Here is a 26,814-nt window from a genome sequence, read left to right as displayed (position 1 = left end):
GCAGCCCTGTGATAAAATCACCTTGTTCTCAAGCCTCAGGAACAGGTAGGTGAGGGGTGCTCTCAAAAGACTCCTAGAAATAGTTCTTGTTTCCTTTAGAGATCAAACTGGCAATGACGTGGCATAATCAAAATAAACTTGGACATTCTTGAGTTTCAGGCCCCTTTTGGCTCATGAGCAGTGAAACTAAAATATGACAGCAATCATGAAACCCAAGTGCTTTTACATGTTGCTACAAGATAGAGTGAACCACTTCTTTCTTTCTCCTCTGTCAGCACATAGCTATACTGTCTGATTTTACCCTTAAACTCACAAATTATTCTCAAAACCACACTTGCACTCCTTCCCCACATAGAATCATAGAATAGTTAGGGTTGGAAAGGACCTTAAGATCCTCTAGTTCCAACCCCCCTGCCATGGGCAGGGACACCTCACACTAAACCATATCACCCAAGGCTTCATCCAACCTGGCCTTGAACACTGCCATGGATGGAGCAATCACCACCTCCCTGGGCAACCCATTCCAGTGCCTCACCACTCTAACAGTAAAGAATTTCTTCCTTAGATCCAGTCTAAACCTCTGCTCTTTAAGTTTCAACCCATTACCCCTTGTCCTATCACTACAGTCCCTAATGAATAGTCCCTCTCCAGCATCCCTATAGGCCCCCTTCAGATACTGGAAGGCTGCTATGAGCTCTCCATGCAGCCTTCTCTTCTCCAGGCTGAACAGCCCCAACTTTCTCAGCCTGTCTTCACATGAAAGGTGCTCCATTCCCCAATCATCCTCGTGGCCTCCTCTGGACTTGTTCTAACAGTTCCATGTCCTTTCTATGTTGAGGACACCAGAAATGCACACAATACTCCAGGTGAGGTCTCACGAGAGCAGAGTAGAGGGGCAGGATCACCTCCTTTGACCTGCTGGTCACGCTCCTTTTGATGCAGCCCAGGATACGGTTGCTTTCTGGGCTGGGAGCACACACTGAAGCCAGCTCATGTTCATTTTCTCATTGACCAACACCCCCAAGTCCTTCTCCGCAGGACTACCATGAATTTCCTTTTTGCCCAACCTGTAGCTGTGCCTGGGATTGCTCCGACCCAGGTGTAGGACCTTGCACTTGGCATGGTTAAACTTCATGAGCTTGGCCACTCCCTACTTTAAAGACTTGGTGCTCTTTGTGTCACTCCATAAGGAACTGTATTTTTAAGACTGAGAAGCATCCCTCACATTATTTAGTTCTCTGCTAGATCTTTGAGAGGGAATGATGGGGCAAAGAGGAGATCCAAGTCCTCATGGATGTTTGCTAAGAATAAATCTGGGCTAATGCATTTGAAACCAGGAACATCTCCAATTGGCAGTGCAGAAGCCAGGTTTAACATTACTAATAAGCAGTGCTGCTTTAAGATCAAATGAATGAATGCTACATATGTGCATTCCCCAGATAAGCTTCAGCAGTCACACACAGATCAATGCAATCAATTCTAGGCGACATCTTTATAGGACTCTTTGCTGATACAGAAAACCCATCTATTTTTAAGACACAAACAAAAGAATTTGCATGTCCCAGCTGTGGATTTAAATAGAAAATGTCATCTAAGGTGATGTGTCACCAGATACAAACACTTTTTCCTTAACAGAACCAATGCTAGACCACACCACACCAGCTGAAGCCCTTAGGAGCAGCAAAGTAGAGCTTTTTCCTCAAAATACTCATGGGGAAGCTTTTCCTACGTGCCACACTTAGGAAAAGTTACCTTAGGATACAAATATTTCACCCTTTGATAATGAAGATTGTCAAAGAGGGAGAAGTAAATGAGTTGGCCATTTCTTGTTAGCTCCACACAATTAGGGACACAAATCTTAGCTCTGCAGGAACAGTGGTTCACATACACCTGTAACACAATATTCATCTTAGAAAAGAGATTTAGGAGGGTGACTAGTCCCTAGCTTAATGTCAGACACACTGAATACACTATCAACAAACAGTGGACATAACTTACAATAAGGAACTGTCAAATTAACAGCGCTGTGGTGGGAAGCCATGGTTAGTAAGGCACCAGAGGTGCTAGAAATGGGCAGACTTCACAGATGGTTGAAGGGGAAGCACTGGACAGCCCTGGGGAGGAGGCCTTCATGAGGACAGCAGTACTGAGGTTCCAGAAACACCATGGGTCTAGTTTACCTGGGTATCAGGAATAGCAAAATCATAGAATCATAGAAGAGTTTGGGTTGGAAGGGACTTCAAAGGTCATCATCTGGGGAAGAACAACCCCATGTACCAGCATAGGTTGGGGGTTGACCTGCTGGAAAGGAGTGAAGGGGAAAGGGATCTGGGGGTCCTGGTGGATAGGAGGATGACCATGAGCCAGCAATGTGCCCTTGTGGCCAAGAAGGCAAATGGCATCCTAGGGTGCACTAGAAAGGGTGTGGTTAGTAGGGCAAGAGAGGTTCTCCTCCCCCTCTACTCTGCCTTGGTGAGGCCGCATCTGGAATATTCGTCCAGTTCTGGGCCCCTCAGTTCAAGAAGGACAGGGAATTGCTTGAAAGAGTCCAGCGCAGAGCCACAAAGATGATGAAGGGAGTGGAACACCTCCCTTATGAGGAGAGGCTGAGGGAGCTGGGTCTCTTTAGCTTGGAGGAGACTGAGGGGTGACCTCATCAGTGTTTACAAATATGTAAAGGGTGGGTGTCAGGATGATGGAGCTAGGCTTTTTTCAGTGATATCCAGTGACAGGACAAGGGACAATGTGTGCAAACTGGAGCATAGGAGGTTCCACGTTAACATCAGGAAGAACTTCTTTACTGTAGGAGTGACAGAGCACTGGAACAGGTTGCCCAGGGAGGTTGTGGAGTCTCCTACGTTGGAGATATTCAAGGCCCACCTGGACAAGTTCCTGTGTGATGTACTCTAGGTTACCCTGTTCTTGCAGGGGGGTTGGACTAGGTGATCTTTTGAGGTCCCTTCCAACCCTTGGGATTCTGTGATAAGGTGTGAATGTGCACAACTGGAATGAACATGGGGAAGTGTCATTTTTTTGGGAGGAGACAACGGTGGAGAAGCTGAGGTACCATGGCTGATGAGGGAAGAGCAAGAAAGGATGCACTAAAAGGGGCCAGTGGCCACTAAACAGGCTGCTGGTCAGTTTATCTGGCCAAGTTCCATGCTTGACCACCACAGCTGTCCCATCCTGCTATGGAATTGTATTCACAATGGTGAGCTGATGTCTACTTCTGCCAACATCTGGGGTTTAGAGCTTAGAAATTCTTTGGGGAAGGGATCCAACTACATGCCAGCTATGAGCAGTGCAATTATTTCACCACAGGTACATGAGACATTAAACTGAATGCAAATCCTGTATCCATGTGGCCACTCAGAGACAACAGAAAATGCACACACCCAGTAGGATGAGAGCTTCTAGTAGCTTCTAGTGTATGCCGTAGGTTGGGAACAGAAAGAAAATAGCTTTAGCGAGAGGTGGAGAAGAATATCAGAGTCCAGTCTGAAAGACAAGAGGGCTTGTGAAGAAAAAGGGAGGGGATTTAATACTGGAGATATGCAGAGATATTTAACACCTGGGTTAGACAGAGCAAGCAGTGTTTACTTTCAGAGTCTGAGGAAGTTTAGAAGTAAAGGGTCCATCCAGAGCGTACCAGCAGGAGCAAAGGGAGGTAGGCCGTCAACAGGGCTGGAGACAAAGCTGAGCTCTTGGTCCAGGATCCATCCAAGGAGCAGAAGCACAACTATAACCAAACACATCTCCACTAGTCAAAGAAGGACTGATGGCCCTACACTGAGCTTAAATAGGGCTCCTGGGCCACGGGCAGTGGGCATGTGTGTGAAGTGGTCCAGGTGAGAATCATCAGGGACATTAAGACCTATTAATGCCCTCTAGTATGTTAAAACTAAAAAGAAACCTCATTCTTTGGATCAGCTGAAATACTCACTTTACGTGATAGTAAGTTTTCAAGTATGGAGATTCCAATATATGGAGACAGAGTACCATGTTCTAGACAGGCAAACCACTGACTATGGCACCACCCTTCTAACCATTTATTAACCTGATCAATCTCCTAGCACCCTCCCCTCAGCAGACCAGTGCAGGCGCTCTCTAGAGCCCGAGCTCTGCGCTGCAGCCTCCCCTCTCATCGGCTCTGCCTGGGGGCCTAGGCCGGCCGCAGCCGGGGCAGCCCCAGCAGAACGCACAGGCCGCGCGGGCCCCGCTCTCCAGCCGCCCCCCCACCATCTCACCACAACTGCCTCGAGCCGCCCTGCTCGCCGCGCTCCCCGGGGCAGGTTTTACCCAGTCAGGGCCTGAGGTTTAGATTGAATATACGGAAGAAATTCTTTATTGTTAGGGTGCTGAGGCACTGGAAGGGGTTGCCCAGGGAGGTGGTGAATGCTCCATCCCTGGCAGTCTTTAAGGCCAGGATGGATGAAGCCTTGGGTGATATGGTTTTGTGTGAGGTGTCCCTGCCCATGGCAGGGGGGTTGGAACTAGAGGATCTTAAGGTCCTTTCCAACCCTAACTCTTCTATGATTCTATTACTGCTATTGCTGAACCCAGGACACCTGGGCAGCCTGTTCCAATACCTGGGCACCCTCTGGGGCAGGACTTGTTCATCAGCTCCATCTAAACCTGCCCTGGTGCAGCTTGAGGCCGTTTCCTCTTGTCCCATCGCTTGTTCCTTGGGAGCAGAGCTCAGCCCCTCCTAGCTCCATCCTCCTGTCAGGGACTTGTAGGTCCCCCCTGAGCCTTCTCTTCTGCGAGGGCTGGAGGAGCTCTGCTGTGAAGCCAGGATGGGAGAGCTGGGCTGGGGCAGCCTGGACAAGAGAAGGGGAGAACTGAAGGGGAGAACTTAGAGTAGCTCCAGTGCCCAAAGGGGCTGCAGGAAACCTGGAGAGGGGCTTTGGCCAAGGGCCTGTAGGGACAGGACAAGGGCTTTAACCTGCCAGAGGGGACACTGAGGTGGGATCTTAGGTAGAAGCTCTTCCCTATGGGGGTGCTGAGGCACAGGCACAGGGTGCCCAGAGAAGCTGTGGCTGCCCCATCCCTAGCAGTGTTCAAGGCCAGGTTGGAACTGGATGAACATGAAGGGCCCTTCCAACTCAAACCAGTGTGGGATTCCACAAACTGATTACAGGGAATGGAACACTAAGGCTCCACCACTTGACACCTGCCATCCTGAGCACAGCCTCCATTGTGACAGCAAAGCAGGCTGTGACATCACTTGGGTGCTCTCAGCAGCAGGCTCTACTTCACAGCAACACTCGCCCCTGTACCACAACTCAGAATGTGTTTGTCACAGGCAGTGCAGATGAGCAACAGCAGCTTTCTTCTGGGCCTCAGCATCCTGATCCTGGCTGCTGGGGCCATCCTGCTCGCCATCAGGCGTTGCCAATGGGGTCGCTTCTGGCCATGGAGCCCACTTGGTTCCAGAACTGCTGGAGGCTGTTCCCAGGAGAATGACTGTGCCACATTGCTGTTCCCACAGGGTGATGGCCAGGGCAAGAAGCTCCGGAGATGGAGGCGGCGATTTCAGACACCAGAGCCATGTAAGTCCCCAGCAGATCCCCCCGGAGGAACCCAGCCCCATGTGGAGCAGGCTGGGTGTATGGTACAAGGTTGGTTGTGGACCCCTGACACTCAGGAACCCCTCCCTGGCTTGCAGGTACCTCTGTGTCCCCCGTGTGCGGGCCCTGGTGCTCCACACCCGGCTGCACCGACTGCATCAAGGCTGCGCTGGAGCTGCAGGAGCTGGTGCTGTCAGCGTGGGCTGGGAAAGGAGCTGCAGCCGAACTGGATGATTGCACATGGCGGGCGCTCTGGCAGGACCTGAAGGAGCTGGTGGAGCAGGAGCAGCTGAGGTGCTGCGACTCCCCCAGTTACACCGAGAGCATCAGTCCCCCTGAGAGCCTGACAGCCACAGTCCTGACTCGAGATGGAGGAGCCCCTATGAAGGTGAGGTCTGGTTGCTTCCTCCAAGACACGGGTGCGGGCAGAGTCTCTTCAGCCCTGCAGATGCACGTGGCTGGGAAAGCCCTGGAGATACAGCTGGGGGCCCTGCCCGCGCTGGTGCAGCAGTCCCAGGAGCAAGCAGCACAGCAGCAGGGCTGCCTCCGTGTCCTGGCATTGTTTATGGCCAGGCTGGACAGAGCCTGGGGTGGCATGGTCTAGTGTGAGGTTTCCCTGCCCATGGCAGGGGGTTGGGACTGCATGACCTTAAGGTCCTTTCCAACCCAAAACATTCTATGATTCTATATATGTCCATAGGCAAGCACATGAAGTTTTACAGTTTTAATGCTTCTGAACTTGAGACATTCCTCTCAGTAGTCTCCAATAACATCTAAACAGCTTTGTATGACATGCAATTTGTGTTGGCACAGCAGCAGACCTCAAAGGCTCTGCAGGTCAGAGGAGCCCTCAAAATGCATGAAAACTCATCCTAACTACATTTATGCATCTAAAACCTAGCTGGATTCTTTTAGCTCTCATTTTAGCTCTCATTGGCTAGAAATGGGCACTTCCAAAGAACGATTCATCCCATTGTAAAATAAGTTCAAGGAAAATAGCATGTTTTGCTTTCTGCAGGTCCCTCCCTCCCTGCACTGACTACAAAATAAGCCCCAGCGGTTAGGTTAGGCTTGCCTGGTTGAATTTTATGTTGCTGAAATGATGCCAAACAGATTCTGTCTTCCTACGCCCTACACCCTGTCCCCCAGCGCTTACACAGAACACAGGCAGAAGCTCTGGGGTAAAGAGTTCAGAGTTGACATCCCTGAGGCAAGGCACTAGATCTTCACCAAAACCACCCCATGGGAGGAAAGCAAAACACCATGGCAGAAATGATCTTTAACTTTCCTATTCCAAACTGTCTTTGAAGAGATGGGAAAGCTCCACAGGGGCTTGCAGTAGCCAGTGATGGATATGTTTAAATGTTCCAAATCTCTGGGTAGAGGCGAAACAATGACACATGAAAGGGATGAAATGGATGCTCTGGTGTGGGGGGGAATGATGTGGGAAAGCCAGTCCAGAATAGGGGGTAATTGCCATGTCTGAGTTATTATTCATGCCTCTGCTCTGCCATTTGGTATTGGTAATGTGGGGTTCACCAGTCAACTTAAACAATTAAAAGTTACTCCTTTAATCTTAAACTTCTACTGCTCTAGTAATCAATGTAGAGAAGTAAACATTGAAATTCTAGGAAGTATCCAGAGTGCAAACATCTATATATAGGCTGTGGACACTGCTGGTCTGAGCTTAGGAGAGGACTTTGTGTCTCTCTTCTGATCCAGTTGTGATTTCAGGGACAAGTCATCTATTAATCAGCCATGTCCTATGAGTCTCAGATGACCACAGACTGTGAATCAGTAAAAATACAACTTAATGGTCCAGTCAGGAAGACTGGCAGTGATGTGAACTACCTTTAGATGGAATAAGGAGACTGGACTGGAATTCAGCTTGCATGTGTATTGTTTTATAAGGACCAGCAAAACCTGAAGCAATGATTCCCCTCCCTTTATGTCTGATCCTTCTAGACCTCATATAAAGGCTGACTGTTTCACCAGGCCAGCAATCCTTGGCATGTATGGCCCCATGTTAAACTGGCAGAGAGGAGAGATGAGATGAGCTCTAGGCAGAAGCTCTTTCCTGTAAGGGTGCTGAGGCACAGGCACAGTGTGCCCAGAGAAGCTGTGTCTGCCCCATCCCTGGCAGTGTTCAAGGCCAGGTTGGAATTGGATGAACAGGAAGGGCCCTTCCAACTCAAAACAGTGTGGGATTCCACAAACTGATTACAGGGAATTGAACACTAAGACCCCACCACTGACACCTGCCATCCTGAGCACAGCCTCCATTGTGACAGCAAAGCAGGCTGTGACATCACTTGGGTGCTCTCAGCAGCAGGCTCTACTTCACAGCAGCACGTGCCCCTGTGCCCCAACTCAGAATGTGTTTGTCACAGGCAGTGCAGATGAGCAACAGCAGCTTTCTTCTGGGCCTCAGCATCCTGATCGTGGCTGCTGGGGCCATCCTGCTCGCCATCAGGCGTCGCCAGTGAGGTCGCCTGTGGCCATGGGGCCCACTTGGTTCCAGGACTGCTGGTGGCTGTTCCCAGGAGGCTGAGTGTGCCACATTGCTGTTCCCACAGGGTGATGGCCAGGGCAAGAAGCTCCGGAGATGGAGGCGGCGATTTCAGACACCAGAGCCATGTAAGTCCCCGGCAGGTCCCCCCGGAGGAACCCAGCCCCATGTGGAGCAGGCTGGGTGTATGGTACAAGGTTGGTTGTGGACCCCTGACACTCAGGAACCCCTCCCTGGCTTGCAGGTACCTCTGTGTCCCCCGTGTGCGGGCCCTGGTGCTCCACACCCGGCTGCACCGACTGCATCAAGGCTGCGCTGGAGCTGCAGGAGCTGGTGCTGTCAGAGTGGGCTGGGAAAGGAGCTGCAGCCGAACTGGATGATTGCACATGGCAGGCGCTCTGGCAGGACCTGAAGGAGCTGGTGGAGCAGGAGCAGCTGAGGTGCTGCGACTCCCCCAGTTACACCGAGAGCATCAGTCCCCCTGAGAGCCTGACAGCCACAGTCCTGACTCGAGATGGAGGAGCCCCTATGAAGGTGAGGTCTGGTTGCTTCCTCCAAGACACGGGTGCGGGCAGAGTCTCTTCAGCCCTGCAGATGCACGTGGCTGGGAAAGCCCTGGAGATACGGCTGGGGGCCTTGCCCGCGCTGGTGCAGCGGTCCCAGGAGCAAGCAGCACAGCAGCAGGGCTGCCTCCGTGTCCTGGCATTGTTTATGGCCAGGCTGGACAGAGCCTGGGGTGGCATGGTCTAGTGTGAGGTTTCCCTGCCCATGGCAGGGGGTTGGGACTGCATGACCTTAAGGTCCTTTCCAACCCAAAACATTCTATGATTCTATATATGTCCATAGGCAAGCACATGAAGTTTTACAGTTTTAATGCTTCTGAACTTGAGACATTCCTCCCAGTAGTCTCCAATAACATCTAAACAGCTTTGTATGACATGCAATTTGTGTTGGCACAGCAGCAGACCTCAAAGGCTCTGCAGGTCAGAGGAGCCCTCAAAATGCATGAAAACTCATCCTAACTACCTTTATGCATCTAAAACTTAGCTGGATTCTTTTAGCTCTCATTTTAGCTCTCATTGGCTAGAAATGGGCACTTCCAAAGAACGATTCATCCCATTGTAAAATAAGTTCAAGGAAAATAGCATGTTTTGCTTTCTGCAGGTCCCTCCATCCCTGCACTGACTACAAAATAAGCCCCAGCGGTTAGGTTAGGCTTGCCTGGTTGAATTTTATGTTGCTGAAATGATGCCAAACAGATTCTGTCTTCCTACGCCATACACCCTGTCCCCCAGCACTTACACAGAACACAGGCAGAAGCTCTGGGGTAAAGAGTTCAGAGTTGACATCCCTGAGGCAAGACACTAGACCTTCACCAAAACCACCCCATGGGAGGAAAGCAAAACACCATGGCAGAAATGATCTTTAACTTTCCTATTCCAAACTGTCTTTGAAGAGATGGGAAAGCTCCACAGGGGCTTGCAGTAGCCAGTGATGGATATGTTTAAATGTTCCAAATCTCTGGGTAGAGGCGAAACAATGACACATGAAAGGGATGAAATGGATGCTCTGGTGTGGGGGGGAATGATGTGGGAAAGCCAGTCCAGAATAGGGGGTAATTGCCATGTCTGAGTTATTATTCATGCCTCTGCTCTGCCATTTGGTATTGGTAATGTGGGGTTCACCAGTCAACTTAAACAATTAAAAGTTACTCCTTTAATCTTAAACTTCTACTGCTCTAGTAATCAATGTAGAGAAGTAAACATTGAAATTCTAGGAAGTATCCAGAGTGCAAACATCTATATATAGGCTGTGGACACTGCTGGTCTGAGCTTAGGAGAGGACTTTGTGTCTCTCTTCTGATCCAGTTGTGATTTCAGGGACAAGTCATCTATTAATCAGCCATGTCCTATGAGTCTCAGATGACCACAGACTGTGAATCAGTAAAAATACAACTTAATGGTCCAGTCAGGAAGACTGGCAGTGATGTGAACTACCTTTAGATGGAATAAGGAGACTGGACTGGAATTCAGCTTGCATGTGTATTGTTTTATAAGGACCAGCAAAACCTGAAGCAATGATTCCCCTCCCTTTATGTCTGATCCTTCTAGACCTCATATAAAGGCTGACTGTTTCACCAGGCCAGCAATCCTTGGCATGTATGGCCCCATGTTAAACTGGCAGAGAGGAGAGATGAGATGAGCTCTAGGCAGAAGCTCTTTCCTGTAAGGGTGCTGAGGCACAGGCACAGTGTGCCCAGAGAAGCTGTGTCTGCCCCATCCCTGGCAGTGTTCAAGGCCAGGTTGGAATTGGATGAACAGGAAGGGCCCTTCCAACTCAAAACAGTGTGGGATTCCACAAACTGATTACAGGGAATTGAACACTAAGACCCCACCACTGACACCTGCCATCCTGAGCACAGCCTCCATTGTGACAGCAAAGCAGGCTGTGACATCACTTGGGTGCTCTCAGCAGCAGGCTCTACTTCACAGCAGCACGTGCCCCTGTGCCCCAACTCAGAATGTGTTTGTCACAGGCAGTGCAGATGAGCAACAGCAGCTTTCTTCTGGGCCTCAGCATCCTGATCGTGGCTGCTGGGGCCATCCTGCTCGCCATCAGGCGTCGCCAGTGAGGTCGCCTGTGGCCATGGGGCCCACTTGGTTCCAGGACTGCTGGTGGCTGTTCCCAGGAGGCTGAGTGTGCCACATTGCTGTTCCCACAGGGTGATGGCCAGGGCAAGAAGCTCCGGAGATGGAGGCGGCGATTTCAGACACCAGAGCCATGTAAGTCCCCGGCAGGTCCCCCCGGAGGAACCCAGCCCCATGTGGAGCAGGCTGGGTGTATGGTACAAGGTTGGTTGTGGACCCCTGACACTCAGGAACCCCTCCCTGGCTTGCAGGTACCTCTGTGTCCCCCGTGTGCGGGCCCTGGTGCTCCACACCCGGCTGCACCGACTGCATCAAGGCTGCGCTGGAGCTGCAGGAGCTGGTGCTGTCAGAGTGGGCTGGGAAAGGAGCTGCAGCCGAACTGGATGATTGCACATGGCAGGCGCTCTGGCAGGACCTGAAAGAGCTGGTGGAGCAGGAGCAGCTGAGGTGCTGCGACTCCCCCAGTTACACCGAGAGCATCAGTCCCCCTGAGAGCCTGACAGCCACAGTCCTGACTCGAGATGGAGGAGCCCCTATGAAGGTGAGGTCTGGTTGCTTCCTCCAAGACACGGGTGCGGGCAGAGTCTCTTCAGCCCTGCAGATGCACGTGGCTGGGAAAGCCCTGGAGATACGGCTGGGGGCCTTGCCCGCGCTGGTGCAGCGGTCCCAGGAGCAAGCAGCACAGCAGCAGGGCTGCCTCCGTGTCCTGGCATTGTTTATGGCCAGGCTGGACAGAGCCTGGGGTGGCATGGTCTAGTGTGAGGTTTCCCTGCCCATGGCAGGGGGTTGGGACTGCATGACCTTAAGGTCCTTTCCAACCCAAAACATTCTATGATTCTATATATGTCCATAGGCAAGCACATGAAGTTTTACCGTTTTAATGCTTCTGAACTTGAGACATTCCTCCCAGTAGTCTCCAATAACATCTAAACAGCTTTGTATGACATGCAATTTGTGTTGGCACAGCAGCAGACCTCAAAGGCTCTGCAGGTCAGAGGAGCCCTCAAAATGCATGAAAACTCATCCTAACTACCTTTATGCATCTAAAACTTAGCTGGATTCTTTTAGCTCTCATTTTAGCTCTCATTGGCTAGAAATGGGCACTTCCAAAGAACGATTCATCCCATTGTAAAATAAGTTCAAGGAAAATAGCATGTTTTGCTTTCTGCAGGTCCCTCCCTCCCTGCACTGACTACAAAATAAGCCCCAGCGGTTAGGTTAGGCTTGCCTGGTTGAATTTTATGTTGCTGAAATGATGCCAAACAGATTCTGTCTTCCTACGCCATACACCCTGTCCCCCAGCACTTACACAGAACACAGGCAGAAGCTCTGGGGTAAAGAGTTCAGAGTTGACATCCCTGAGGCAAGACACTAGACCTTCACCAAAACCACCCCATGGGAGGAAAGCAAAACACCATGGCAGAAATGATCTTTAACTTTCCTATTCCAAACTGTCTTTGAAGAGATGGGAAAGCTCCACAGGGGCTTGCAGTAGCCAGTGATGGATATGTTTAAATGTTCCAAATCTCTGGGTAGAGGCGAAACAATGACACATGAAAGGGATGAAATGGATGCTCTGGTGTGGGGGGGAATGATGTGGGAAAGCCAGTCCAGAATAGGGGGTAATTGCCATGTCTGAGTTATTATTCATGCCTCTGCTCTGCCATTTGGTATTGGTAATGTGGGGTTCACCAGTCAACTTAAACAATTAAAAGTTACTCCTTTAATCTTAAACTTCTACTGCTCTAGTAATCAATGTAGAGAAGTAAACATTGAAATTCTAGGAAGTATCCAGAGTGCAAACATCTATATATAGGCTGTGGACACTGCTGGTCTGAGCTTAGGAGAGGACTTTGTGTCTCTCTTCTGATCCAGTTGTGATTTCAGGGACAAGTCATCTATTAATCAGCCATGTCCTATGAGTCTCAGATGACCACAGACTGTGAATCAGTAAAAATACAACTTAATGGTCCAGTCAGGAAGACTGGCAGTGATGTGAACTACCTTTAGATGGAATAAGGAGACTGGACTGGAATTCAGCTTGCATGTGTATTGTTTTATAAGGACCAGCAAAACCTGAAGCAATGATTCCCCTCCCTTTATGTCTGATCCTTCTAGACCTCATATAAAGGCTGACTGTTTCACCAGGCCAGCAATCCTTGGCATGTATGGCCCCATGTTAAACTGGCAGAGAGGAGAGATGAGATGAGCTCTAGGCAGAAGCTCTTCCCTGTAAGGGTGCTGAGGCACAGGCACAGTGTGCCCAGAGAAGCTGTGTCTGCCCCATCCCTGGCAGTGTTCAAGGCCAGGTTGGAATTGGATGAACAGGAAGGGCCCTTCCAACTCAAAACAGTGTGGGATTCCACAAACTGATTACAGGGAATTGAACACTAAGACCCCACCACTGACACCTGCCATCCTGAGCACAGCCTCCATTGTGACAGCAAAGCAGGCTGTGACATCACTTGGGTGCTCTCAGCAGCAGGCTCTACTTCACAGCAGCACGTGCCCCTGTGCCCCAACTCAGAATGTGTTTGTCACAGGCAGTGCAGATGAGCAACAGCAGCTTTCTTCTGGGCCTCAGCATCCTGATCGTGGCTGCTGGGGCCATCCTGCTCGCCATCAGGCGTCGCCAGTGAGGTCGCCTGTGGCCATGGGGCCCACTTGGTTCCAGGACTGCTGGTGGCTGTTCCCAGGAGGCTGAGTGTGCCACATTGCTGTTCCCACAGGGTGATGGCCAGGGCAAGAAGCTCCGGAGATGGAGGCGGCGATTTCAGACACCAGAGCCATGTAAGTCCCCGGCAGGTCCCCCCGGAGGAACCCAGCCCCATGTGGAGCAGGCTGGGTGTATGGTACAAGGTTGGTTGTGGACCCCTGACACTCAGGAACCCCTCCCTGGCTTGCAGGTACCTCTGTGTCCCCCGTGTGCGGGCCCTGGTGCTCCACACCCGGCTGCACCGACTGCATCAAGGCTGCGCTGGAGCTGCAGGAGCTGGTGCTGTCAGAGTGGGCTGGGAAAGGAGCTGCAGCCGAACTGGATGATTGCACATGGCAGGCGCTCTGGCAGGACCTGAAGGAGCTGGTGGAGCAGGAGCAGCTGAGGTGCTGCGACTCCCCCAGTTACACCGAGAGCATCAGTCCCCCTGAGAGCCTGACAGCCACAGTCCTGACTCGAGATGGAGGAGCCCCTATGAAGGTGAGGTCTGGTTGCTTCCTCCAAGACACGGGTGCGGGCAGAGTCTCTTCAGCCCTGCAGATGCACGTGGCTGGGAAAGCCCTGGAGATACGGCTGGGGGCCTTGCCCGCGCTGGTGCAGCGGTCCCAGGAGCAAGCAGCACAGCAGCAGGGCTGCCTCCGTGTCCTGGCATTGTTTATGGCCAGGCTGGACAGAGCCTGGGGTGGCATGGTCTAGTGTGAGGTTTCCCTGCCCATGGCAGGGGGTTGGGACTGCATGACCTTAAGGTCCTTTCCAACCCAAAACATTCTATGATTCTATATATGTCCATAGGCAAGCACATGAAGTTTTACAGTTTTAATGCTTCTGAACTTGAGACATTCCTCCCAGTAGTCTCCAATAACATCTAAACAGCTTTGTATGACATGCAATTTGTGTTGGCACAGCAGCAGACCTCAAAGGCTCTGCAGGTCAGAGGAGCCCTCAAAATGCATGAAAACTCATCCTAACTACCTTTATGCATCTAAAACTTAGCTGGATTCTTTTAGCTCTCATTTTAGCTCTCATTGGCTAGAAATGGGCACTTCCAAAGAACGATTCATCCCATTGTAAAATAAGTTCAAGGAAAATAGCATGTTTTGCTTTCTGCAGGTCCCTCCATCCCTGCACTGACTACAAAATAAGCCCCAGCGGTTAGGTTAGGCTTGCCTGGTTGAATTTTATGTTGCTGAAATGATGCCAAACAGATTCTGTCTTCCTACGCCATACACCCTGTCCCCCAGCACTTACACAGAACACAGGCAGAAGCTCTGGGGTAAAGAGTTCAGAGTTGACATCCCTGAGGCAAGACACTAGACCTTCACCAAAACCACCCCATGGGAGGAAAGCAAAACACCATGGCAGAAATGATCTTTAACTTTCCTATTCCAAACTGTCTTTGAAGAGATGGGAAAGCTCCACAGGGGCTTGCAGTAGCCAGTGATGGATATGTTTAAATGTTCCAAATCTCTGGGTAGAGGCGAAACAATGACACATGAAAGGGATGAAATGGATGCTCTGGTGTGGGGGGGAATGATGTGGGAAAGCCAGTCCAGAATAGGGGGTAATTGCCATGTCTGAGTTATTATTCATGCCTCTGCTCTGCCATTTGGTATTGGTAATGTGGGGTTCACCAGTCAACTTAAACAATTAAAAGTTACTCCTTTAATCTTAAACTTCTACTGCTCTAGTAATCAATGTAGAGAAGTAAACATTGAAATTCTAGGAAGTATCCAGAGTGCAAACATCTATATATAGGCTGTGGACACTGCTGGTCTGAGCTTAGGAGAGGACTTTGTGTCTCTCTTCTGATCCAGTTGTGATTTCAGGGACAAGTCATCTATTAATCAGCCATGTCCTATGAGTCTCAGATGACCACAGACTGTGAATCAGTAAAAATACAACTTAATGGTCCAGTCAGGAAGACTGGCAGTGATGTGAACTACCTTTAGATGGAATAAGGAGACTGGACTGGAATTCAGCTTGCATGTGTATTGTTTTATAAGGACCAGCAAAACCTGAAGCAATGATTCCCCTCCCTTTATGTCTGATCCTTCTAGACCTCATATAAAGGCTGACTGTTTCACCAGGCCAGCAATCCTTGGCATGTATGGCCCCATGTTAAACTGGCAGAGAGGAGAGATGAGATGAGCTCTAGGCAGAAGCTCTTTCCTGTAAGGGTGCTGAGGCACAGGCACAGTGTGCCCAGAGAAGCTGTGTCTGCCCCATCCCTGGCAGTGTTCAAGGCCAGGTTGGAATTGGATGAACAGGAAGGGCCCTTCCAACTCAAAACAGTGTGGGATTCCACAAACTGATTACAGGGAATTGAACACTAAGACCCCACCACTGACACCTGCCATCCTGAGCACAGCCTCCATTGTGACAGCAAAGCAGGCTGTGACATCACTTGGGTGCTCTCAGCAGCAGGCTCTACTTCACAGCAGCACGTGCCCCTGTGCCCCAACTCAGAATGTGTTTGTCACAGGCAGTGCAGATGAGCAACAGCAGCTTTCTTCTGGGCCTCAGCATCCTGATCGTGGCTGCTGGGGCCATCCTGCTCGCCATCAGGCGTCGCCAGTGAGGTCGCCTGTGGCCATGGGGCCCACTTGGTTCCAGGACTGCTGGTGGCTGTTCCCAGGAGGCTGAGTGTGCCACATTGCTGTTCCCACAGGGTGATGGCCAGGGCAAGAAGCTCCGGAGATGGAGGCGGCGATTTCAGACACCAGAGCCATGTAAGTCCCCGGCAGGTCCCCCCGGAGGAACCCAGCCCCATGTGGAGCAGGCTGGGTGTATGGTACAAGGTTGGTTGTGGACCCCTGACACTCAGGAACCCCTCCCTGGCTTGCAGGTACCTCTGTGTCCCCCGTGTGCGGGCCCTGGTGCTCCACACCCGGCTGCACCGACTGCATCAAGGCTGCGCTGGAGCTGCAGGAGCTGGTGCTGTCAGAGTGGGCTGGGAAAGGAGCTGCAGCCGAACTGGATGATTGCACATGGCAGGCGCTCTGGCAGGACCTGAAAGAGCTGGTGGAGCAGGAGCAGCTGAGGTGCTGCGACTCCCCCAGTTACACCGAGAGCATCAGTCCCCCTGAGAGCCTGACAGCCACAGTCCTGACTCGAGATGGAGGAGCCCCTATGAAGGTGAGGTCTGGTTGCTTCCTCCAAGACACGGGTGCGGGCAGAGTCTCTTCAGCCCTGCAGATGCACGTGGCTGGGAAAGCCCTGGAGATACGGCTGGGGGCCTTGCCCGCGCTGGTGCAGCGGTCCCAGGAGCAAGCAGCACAGCAGCAGGGCTGCCTCCGTGTCCTGGCATTGTTTATGGCCAGGCTGGACAGAGCCTGGGGTGGCATGGTCTAGTGTGAGGTTTCCCTGCCCATGGCAGGGGGTTGGGACTGCATGACCTTAAGGTCCTTTCCAACCCAAAACATTCTATGATTCTATATATGTCCATAGGCAAGCACATGAAGTTTTACAGTTTTAATGCTTCTGAACTTGAGACATTCCTCCCAGTAGTCTCCAATAACATCTAAACAGCTTTGTATGACATGCAATTTGTGTTGGCACAGCAGCAGACCTCAAAGGCTCTGCAGGTCAGAGGAGCCCTCAAAATGCATGAAAACTCATCCTAACTACCTTTATGCATCTAAAACTTAGCTGGATTCTTTTAGCTCTCATTTTAGCTCTCATTGGCTAGAAATGGGCACTTCCAAAGAACGATTCATCCCATTGTAAAATAAGTTCAAGGAAAATAGCATGTTTTGCTTTCTGCAGGTCCCTCCATCCCTGCACTGACTACAAAATAAGCCCCAGCGGTTAGGTTAGGCTTGCCTGGTTGAATTTTATGTTGCTGAAATGATGCCAAACAGATTCTGTCTTCCTACGCCATACACCCTGTCCCCCAGCACTTACACAGAACACAGGCAGAAGCTCTGGGGTAAAGAGTTCAGAGTTGACATCCCTGAGGCAAGACACTAGACCTTCACCAAAACCACCCCATGGGAGGAAAGCAAAACACCATGGCAGAAATGATCTTTAACTTTCCTATTCCAAACTGTCTTTGAAGAGATGGGAAAGCTCCACAGGGGCTTGCAGTAGCCAGTGATGGATATGTTTAAATGTTCCAAATCTCTGGGTAGAGGCGAAACAATGACACATGAAAGGGATGAAATGGATGCTCTGGTGTGGGGGGGAATGATGTGGGAAAGCCAGTCCAGAATAGGGGGTAATTGCCATGTCTGAGTTATTATTCATGCCTCTGCTCTGCCATTTGGTATTGGTAATGTGGGGTTCACCAGTCAACTTAAACAATTAAAAGTTACTCCTTTAATCTTAAACTTCTACTGCTCTAGTAATCAATGTAGAGAAGTAAACATTGAAATTCTAGGAAGTATCCAGAGTGCAAACATCTATATAGGCTGTGGACACTGCTGGTCTGAGCTTAGGAGAGGACTTTGTGTCTCTCTTCTGATCCAGTTGTGATTTCAGGGACAAGTCATCTATTAATCAGCCATGTCCTATGAGTCTCAGATGACCACAGACTGTGAATCAGTAAAAATACAACTTAATGGTCCAGTCAGGAAGACTGGCAGTGATGTGAACTACCTTTAGATGGAATAAGGAGACTGGACTGGAATTCAGCTTGCATGTGTATTGTTTTATAAGGACCAGCAAAACCTGAAGCAATGATTCCCCTCCCTTTATGTCTGATCCTTCTAGACCTCATATAAAGGCTGACTGATTCACCAGGCCAGCAATCCTTGGCATGTATGGCCCCATGTTAAACTGGCAGAGAGGAGAGATGAGATGAGCTCTAGGCAGAAGCTCTTTCCTGTAAGGGTGCTGAGGCACAGGCACAGTGTGCCCAGAGAAGCTGTGTCTGCCCCATCCCTGGCAGTGTTCAAGGCCAGGTTGGAATTGGATGAACAGGAAGGGCCCTTCCAACTCAAAACAGTGTGGGATTCCACAAACTGATTACAGGGAATTGAACACTAAGACCCCACCACTGACACCTGCCATCCTGAGCACAGCCTCCATTGTGACAGCAAAGCAGGCTGTGACATCACTTGGGTGCTCTCAGCAGCAGGCTCTACTTCACAGCAGCACGTGCCCCTGTGCCCCAACTCAGAATGTGTTTGTCACAGGCAGTGCAGATGAGCAACAGCAGCTTTCTTCTGGGCCTCAGCATCCTGATCGTGGCTGCTGGGGCCATCCTGCTCGCCATCAGGCGTCGCCAGTGAGGTCGCCTGTGGCCATGGGGCCCACTTGGTTCCAGGACTGCTGGTGGCTGTTCCCAGGAGGCTGAGTGTGCCACATTGCTGTTCCCACAGGGTGATGGCCAGGGCAAGAAGCTCCGGAGATGGAGGCGGCGATTTCAGACACCAGAGCCATGTAAGTCCCCGGCAGGTCCCCCCGGAGGAACCCAGCCCCATGTGGAGCAGGCTGGGTGTATGGTACAAGGTTGGTTGTGGACCCCTGACACTCAGGAACCCCTCCCTGGCTTGCAGGTACCTCTGTGTCCCCCGTGTGCGGGCCCTGGTGCTCCACACCCGGCTGCACCGACTGCATCAAGGCTGCGCTGGAGCTGCAGGAGCTGGTGCTGTCAGAGTGGGCTGGGAAAGGAGCTGCAGCCGAACTGGATGATTGCACATGGCAGGCGCTCTGGCAGGACCTGAAAGAGCTGGTGGAGCAGGAGCAGCTGAGGTGCTGCGACTCCCCCAGTTACACCGAGAGCATCAGTCCCCCTGAGAGCCTGACAGCCACAGTCCTGACTCGAGATGGAGGAGCCCCTATGAAGGTGAGGTCTGGTTGCTTCCTCCAAGACACGGGTGCGGGCAGAGTCTCTTCAGCCCTGCAGATGCACGTGGCTGGGAAAGCCCTGGAGATACGGCTGGGGGCCTTGCCCGCGCTGGTGCAGCGGTCCCAGGAGCAAGCAGCACAGCAGCAGGGCTGCCTCCGTGTCCTGGCATTGTTTATGGCCAGGCTGGACAGAGCCTGGGGTGGCATGGTCTAGTGTGAGGTTTCCCTGCCCATGGCAGGGGGTTGGGACTGCATGACCTTAAGGTCCTTTCCAACCCAAAACATTCTATGATTCTATATATGTCCATAGGCAAGCACATGAAGTTTTACAGTTTTAATGCTTCTGAACTTGAGACATTCCTCCCAGTAGTCTCCAATAACATCTAAACAGCTTTGTATGACATGCAATTTGTGTTGGCACAGCAGCAGACCTCAAAGGCTCTGCAGGTCAGAGGAGCCCTCAAAATGCATGAAAACTCATCCTAACTACCTTTATGCATCTAAAACTTAGCTGGATTCTTTTAGCTCTCATTTTAGCTCTCATTGGCTAGAAATGGGCACTTCCAAAGAACGATTCATCCCATTGTAAAATAAGTTCAAGGAAAATAGCATGTTTTGCTTTCTGCAGGTCCCTCCATCCCTGCACTGACTACAAAATAAGCCCCAGCGGTTAGGTTAGGCTTGCCTGGTTGAATTTTATGTTGCTGAAATGATGCCAAACAGATTCTGTCTTCCTACCCCCTACACCCTGTCCCCCAGCACTTACACAGAACACAGGCAGAAGCTCTGGGGTAAAGAGTTCAGAGTTGACATCCCTGAGGCAAGACACTAGACCTTCACCAAAACCACCCCATGGGAGGAAAGCAAAACACCATGGCAGAAATGATCTTTAACTTTCCTATTCCAAACTGTCTTTGAAGAGATGGGAAAGCTCCACAGGGGCTTGCAGTAGCCAGTGATGGATATGTTTAAATGTTCCAAATCTCTGGGTAGAGGCGAAACAATGACACATGAAAGGGATGAAATGGATGCTCTGGTGTGGGGGGGAATGATGTGGGAAAGCCAGTCCAGAATAGGGGGTAATTGCCATGTCTGAGTTATTATTCATGCCTCTGCTCTGCCATTTGGTATTGGTAATGTGGGGTTCACCAGTCAACTTAAACAATTAAAAGTTACTCCTTTAATCTTAAACTTCTACTGCTCTAGTAATCAATGTAGAGAAGTAAACATTGAAATTCTAGGAAGTATCCAGAGTGCAAACATCTATATATAGGCTGTGGACACTGCTGGTCTGAGCTTAGGAGAGGACTTTGTGTCTCTCTTCTGATCCAGTTGTGATTTCAGGGACAAGTCATCTATTAATCAGCCATGTCCTATGAGTCTCAGATGACCACAGACTGTGAATCAGTAAAAATACAACTTAATGGTCCAGTCAGGAAGACTGGCAGTGATGTGAACTACCTTTAGATGGAATAAGGAGACTGGACTGGAATTCAGCTTGCATGTGTATTGTTTTATAAGGACCAGCAAAACCTGAAGCAATGATTCCCCTCCCTTTATGTCTGATCCTTCTAGACCTCATATAAAGGCTGACTGATTCACCAGGCCAGCAATCCTTGGCATGTATGGCCCCATGTTAAACTGGCAGAGAGGAGAGATGAGATGAGCTCTAGGCAGAAGCTCTTTCCTGTAAGGGTGCTGAGGCACAGGCACAGTGTGCCCAGAGAAGCTGTGTCTGCCCCATCCCTGGCAGTGTTCAAGGCCAGGTTGGAATTGGATGAACAGGAAGGGCCCTTCCAACTCAAAACAGTGTGGGATTCCACAAACTGATTACAGGGAATTGAACACTAAGACCCCACCACTGACACCTGCCATCCTGAGCACAGCCTCCATTGTGACAGCAAAGCAGGCTGTGACATCACTTGGGTGCTCTCAGCAGCAGGCTCTACTTCACAGCAGCACGTGCCCCTGTGCCCCAACTCAGAATGTGTTTGTCACAGGCAGTGCAGATGAGCAACAGCAGCTTTCTTCTGGGCCTCAGCATCCTGATCGTGGCTGCTGGGGCCATCCTGCTCGCCATCAGGCGTCGCCAGTGAGGTCGCCTGTGGCCATGGGGCCCACTTGGTTCCAGGACTGCTGGTGGCTGTTCCCAGGAGGCTGAGTGTGCCACATTGCTGTTCCCACAGGGTGATGGCCAGGGCAAGAAGCTCCGGAGATGGAGGCGGCGATTTCAGACATCAGAGCCATGTAAGTCCCCGGCAGGTCCCCCCGGAGGAACCCAGCCCCATGTGGAGCAGGCTGGGTGTATGGTATAAGGTTGGTTCTGGACCCCTGACACTCAGGAACCCCTCCCTGGCTTGCAGGTACCTCTGTGTCCCCCGTGTGCGGGCCCTGTTGCTCCACACCCGGCTGCACCGACTGCATCAAGGCTGCGCTGGAGCTGCAGGAGCTGGTGCTGTCAGAGTGGGCTGGGAAAGGAGCTGCAGCCGAACTGGATGATTGCACATGGCAGGCGCTCTGGCAGGACCTGAAGGAGCTGGTGGAGCAGGAGCAGCTGAGGTGCTGCGACTCCCCCAGTTACACCGAGAGCATCAGTCCCCCTGAGAGCCTGACAGCCACAGTCCTGACTCGAGATGGAGGAGCCCCTATGAAGGTGAGGTCTGGTTGCTTCCTCCAAGACACGGGTGCGGGCAGAGTCTCTTCAGCCCTGCAGATGCACGTGGCTGGGAAAGCCCTGGAGATACGGCTGGGGGCCTTGCCCGCGCTGGTGCAGCGGTCCCAGGAGCAAGCAGCACAGCAGCAGGGCTGCCTCCGTGTCCTGGCATTGTTTATGGCCAGGCTGGACAGAGCCTGGGGTTGCATGGTCTAGTGTGAGGTTTCCCTGCCCATGGCAGGGGGTTGGGACTGCATGACCTTAAGGTCCTTTCCAACCCAAAACATTCTATGATTCTATATATGTCCATAGGCAAGCACATGAAGTTTTACAGTTTTAATGCTTCTGAACTTGAGACATTCCTCCCAGTAGTCTCCAATAACATCTAAACAGCTTTGTATGACATGCAATTTGTGTTGGCACAGCAGCAGACCTCAAAGGCTCTGCAGGTCAGAGGAGCCCTCAAAATGCATGAAAACTCATCCTAACTACCTTTATGCATCTAAAACTTAGCTGGATTCTTTTAGCTCTCATTTTAGCTCTCATTGGCTAGAAATGGGCACTTCCAAAGAACGATTCATCCCATTGTAAAATAAGTTCAAGGAAAATAGCATGTTTTGCTTTCTGCAGGTCCCTCCATCCCTGCACTGACTACAAAATAAGCCCCAGCGGTTAGGTTAGGCTTGCCTGGTTGAATTTTATGTTGCTGAAATGATGCCAAACAGATTCTGTCTTCCTACGCCATACACCCTGTCCCCCAGCACTTACACAGAACACAGGCAGAAGCTCTGGGGTAAAGAGTTCAGAGTTGACATCCCTGAGGCAAGACACTAGACCTTCACCAAAACCACCCCATGGGAGGAAAGCAAAACACCATGGCAGAAATGATCTTTAACTTTCCTATTCCAAACTGTCTTTGAAGAGATGGGAAAGCTCCACAGGGGCTTGCAGTAGCCAGTGATGGATATGTTTAAATGTTCCAAATCTCTGGGTAGAGGCGAAACAATGACACATGAAAGGGATGAAATGGATGCTCTGGTGTGGGGGGGAATGATGTGGGAAAGCCAGTCCAGAATAGGGGGTAATTGCCATGTCTGAGTTATTATTCATGCCTCTGCTCTGCCATTTGGTATTGGTAATGTGGGGTTCACCAGTCAACTTAAACAATTAAAAGTTACTCCTTTAATCTTAAACTTCTACTGCTCTAGTAATCAATGTAGAGAAGTAAACATTGAAATTCTAGGAAGTATCCAGAGTGCAAACATCTATATATAGGCTGTGGACACTGCTGGTCTGAGCTTAGGAGAGGACTTTGTGTCTCTCTTCTGATCCAGTTGTGATTTCAGGGACAAGTCATCTATTAATCAGCCATGTCCTATGGGTCTCAGATGACCACAGACTGTGAATCAGTAAAAATACAACTTAATGGTCCAGTCAGGAAGACTGGCAGTGATGTGAACTACCTTTAGATGGAATAAGGAGACTGGACTGGAATTCAGCTTGCATGTGTATTGTTTTATAAGGACCAGCAAAACCTGAAGCAATGATTCCCCCCTCCCTTTATGTCTGATCCTTCTAGACCTCATATAAAGGCTGACTGTTTCACCAGGCCAGCAATCCTTGGCATGTATGGCCCCATGTTAAACTGGCAGAGAGGGGAGATGAGATGAGCTCTAGGCAGAAGCTCTTCCCTGTAAGGGTGCTGAGGCACAGGCACAGGGTGCCCAGAGAAGCTGTGGCTGCCCCATCCCTGGCAGTGTTCAAGGCCAGGTTGGAATTGGATGAACATGAAGGGCCCTTCCAACTCAAAACAGTGTGGGATTCCACAAACTGATTACAGGGAATTGAACACTAAGACCCCACCACTGACACCTGCCATCCTGAGCACAGCCTCCATTGTGACAGCAAAGCAGGCTGTGACATCACTTGGGTGCTCTCAGCAGCAGGCTCTACTTCACAGCAGCACGTGCCCCTGTACCCCAACTCAGAATGTGTTTGTCACAGGCAGTGCAGATGAGCAACAGCAGCTTTCTTCTGGGCCTCAGCATCCTGATCCTGGCTGCTGGGGCCATCCTGCTTGCCATCAGGCGTCGCCAGTGAGGTCGCCTGTGGCCATGGGGCCCACTTGGTTCCAGGACTGCTGGTGGCTGTTCCCAGGAGGCTGAGTGTGCCACATTGCTGTTCCCACAGGGTGATGGCCAGGGCAAGAAGCTCCGGAGATGGAGGCGGCGATTTCAGACATCAGAGCCATGTAAGTCCCCAGCAGGTCCCCCCAGAGGAACCCAGCCCCATGTGGAGCAGGCTGGGTGTATGGTACAAGGTTGGTTGTGGACCCCTAACACTCAGGAACCCCTCCCTGGCTTGCAGGTACCTCTGTGTCCCCCGTGTGTGGGCCCTGGCGCTGCACATCCGGGTGCACCGACTGCATCAAGGCTGCGCTGGAGCTGCAGGAGCTGGTGCTGTCAGCGTGGGCTGGGAAAGGAGCTGCAGCCGAACTGGATGATTGCACATGGCAGGCGCTCTGGCAGGACCTGAAGGAGCTGGTGGAGCAGGAGCAGCTGAGGTGCTGCGACTCCCCCCGTTACACCAAGAGCATCCGTCCACCTGAGAGCCTGACAGCCACAGTCCTGACTCGAGATGGAGGAGCCCCTATGGAGATGAAGGCTGCTTGCTTCCTCCAAGACACGGGTGCGGGCAGAGTCTCTTCAGCCCTGAAGATTCACGTGGCTGGGAAAGCCCTGGAGATACGGCTGGGGGCCCTGCCCATGCTGGTGAAGAAGTCCCAGGAGCAAGCAGCACAGCAGCAGGGCTGCCTCCGTGTCCTGCCCAAGCTCACCCTGCCAGGACAGAGCCAACGCATGCTGCAGCACGAGCTGTACCCCTCGATGCAGGCCAAGGCGAACGCTATTGTGGATCCCATTGAGGAGGAGGAAGTGCGGAGCCTATGCGGGTTCTCAATACCCACTGAGAAGTCCCTGACACCTGACTCTCAGAAGAAACCAGCCATCCAAGCACCAGAGGAGGATACACTGAGGAAGAGCCTCCTTCACCTGGGTAGGGGTTTGTCACCGTGGGAAAAGGTGAGCCTGTGGCGTTTTGGTTTAGACACGGCCCCCACTGCCATTCCCAGCCTGGATAATGGAGCAGCAGGACCAGAAGAAGGACCAGCTTCCATGCTCCTGAGGAAAGATGCTGACTGTCAGCTGAACGTCCCCACACAGGGCAGGGTCCATGCCCAGGCAGAGGACAGGAGCTGGTGCTGTGACACTGCACCTAGCAGGAACATAAGGCTGGAGCTGAACAGGAAGGTCCACAGCAAACTCTGGATCCACACAGCAAGAAAATGCCTGGAGATAAAGCTCGAAATACTTCCCATGGCAGTGCAGAGGTCCATGGACATGTTGCAGGGCCCAGTGCCAGGGCTCAGTGGACTGAGGCAGGCTGGGACTGGGCACCTGCGGCCACGCAAGGGCTCTGCCCCTGTGGCAAAAGCAAAGCAGCTCAGGCAGAAGGAATGGGTCCCACAGCAGCAGGTTCAGGCGTCCCTCACCTGCACTATGGTCCCCATGACACCGTGCTCCTGCACTATGGTCCCCATGACACCGTGCTCCTGCCTGGATAGTATCTCCTCCAACAGCCCCGTTCTAGGGCAGGAGAGAAGCTCGGCATCGCTGGAGGCCTGGACCCTGCACAGCACATCCTTCAGCTCTGGGAATGAGATGGACACAGACCCCAAGGATGCCCAAAAGACACTCTGTGGGATCGTGAAGGACTCAGTAGGGCCAGCATCCACCCTTGTGTCCCCAAGCCTTTTCTCAGCCTTTGCTCCTATGGACACCAAGCCAGAGATGTCACAGGGAGCACAGATGTGCTCCATCCATGAAGGCTTCATGGCACGAGCCCGAAGAGTCCCACAGAGGCATTGCGCCTGCTGCAAGATACAAGGTAGACCTGCTGATGGCAGCTTCCCAAGTGAGATAGCCCCTCTGGAGAGCACCATGAACAGCACCAGCAGGGAAGGGAACGCAGCATCCATGCCCTGGGGGAGTGAACCAAACCAGGACAGGCAGAAGTGGTGGTCGTTGAGGAGACAGAGGTCTGGCAGCTCCAAGAGCTTTCTAGGCTGTGGGACATGGTCCCAGGGCACCTCCACGAGCACAGAGAGGCAAAGCAGATGGACTTCTAATGACCTCTCACAGGAAAGCACACCTGAGATGACTCCAACCTCAAACCCCTGCTGCCCACAGGGGATCCCCAGCCAGCACAGCTCATCCTCGCAGCAGCACTGCGGTTCCTCTGTCACCAGATACGTGTGCTCATGCCAACCATGCCCAGCCCAGGATGCCCAGGACACTGCAGCAGCATCGACCAGCAATACCCTGCGTGCGGTTCTGGAGAAGATTCAGCAGCGGCGAAGGAAGGTGTCCTCATCCCCCGAGAGCTCTTCCACTGGATGCTGCTGCTGCCGTGATGCGGAGATGCAAGGCCAGGCTGTGCAGGACTCCTGCTCTACTTGCTCCCTCTATTCTTGCAAATAAACATGTTGATGGTTCTCCAAAGAGCCATCCAATTGGTCTAAGCCCTGCTGGAGTGGGAAAGGAAGGTGTGCTCAGGGCCACAGGGGAAGCTGCGCTGTCCCAGCAGCAGGAGCTGGCCAAGAGGAGAAGCCTGGGCAAGGTGGTTGCTGCTCCTAGAGCTCCTTCTCAGCCCTGCCCTGGCCAGCCCCTTCTGCCACCATGCAGGGCAGGTCCTTTGGCTCAACTCTTTCTCCAAGTCTTCTCTGAGAGCAGCTCGCTGCAGCCCCATCCCATTCACCTTTGGGGACCACTGGGCTCTCTGAGTGCCTGTAGCTGCCTCTCGGGGGCAGCTCCACAGTGGTTTGCCCAGACACAACGTCATGGACCAGGCAAGATGATGCCAGTGTCCAG

The 26,814-nt window shown here is 51.7% G+C and overlaps 1 protein-coding gene across 1 annotated transcript; it reads left to right on the top strand.

Moving 5' to 3' along the window:
* The first annotated feature begins 2,086 nt into the window (after positions 1-2,086).
* On the top strand, positions 2,087-26,357 carry LOC117436151 (uncharacterized). The gene is made up of 18 exons (XM_034062419.1): positions 2,087-2,143; positions 5,492-5,552; positions 5,669-5,958; positions 8,147-8,207; positions 8,324-8,613; positions 10,802-10,862; positions 10,979-11,268; positions 13,457-13,517; positions 13,634-13,923; positions 16,112-16,172; positions 16,289-16,578; positions 18,765-18,825; positions 18,942-19,231; positions 21,420-21,495; positions 21,696-21,886; positions 24,077-24,137; positions 24,254-25,662; positions 26,193-26,357. Exons 1-18 carry the CDS (start codon positions 2,087-2,089, stop codon positions 26,355-26,357), a joined length of 4,065 nt encoding a protein of 1,354 aa, XP_033918310.1.
* Positions 26,358-26,814: the final 457 nt, after the last annotated feature.

Source organism: Melopsittacus undulatus, chromosome 4 (assembly GCF_012275295.1).
Source record: "Melopsittacus undulatus isolate bMelUnd1 chromosome 4, bMelUnd1.mat.Z, whole genome shotgun sequence".
NCBI classification, from domain to species: Eukaryota; Metazoa; Chordata; class Aves; order Psittaciformes; family Psittaculidae; genus Melopsittacus; species Melopsittacus undulatus.
Note: the sequence above shows the minus strand (reverse complement) of the source record. Positions and strands in the feature narration are given on the sequence as shown.

Bases quoted from the DNA above. Each gene is read 5' to 3' on its own strand.
- LOC117436151 (XM_034062419.1), top strand. From the start codon at position 2,087: ATGGTTGAAGGGGAAGCACTGGACAGCCCTGGGGAGGAGGCCTTCATG. The intron at 5,553-5,668 runs GTAAGTCCCCAG...CCTGGCTTGCAG, and splicing joins ATTTCAGACACCAGAGCCAT to GTACCTCTGTGTCCCCCGTG. The intron at 8,614-10,801 runs GTGAGGTCTGGT...CTGTTCCCACAG, and splicing joins ATGGAGGAGCCCCTATGAAG to GGTGATGGCCAGGGCAAGAA.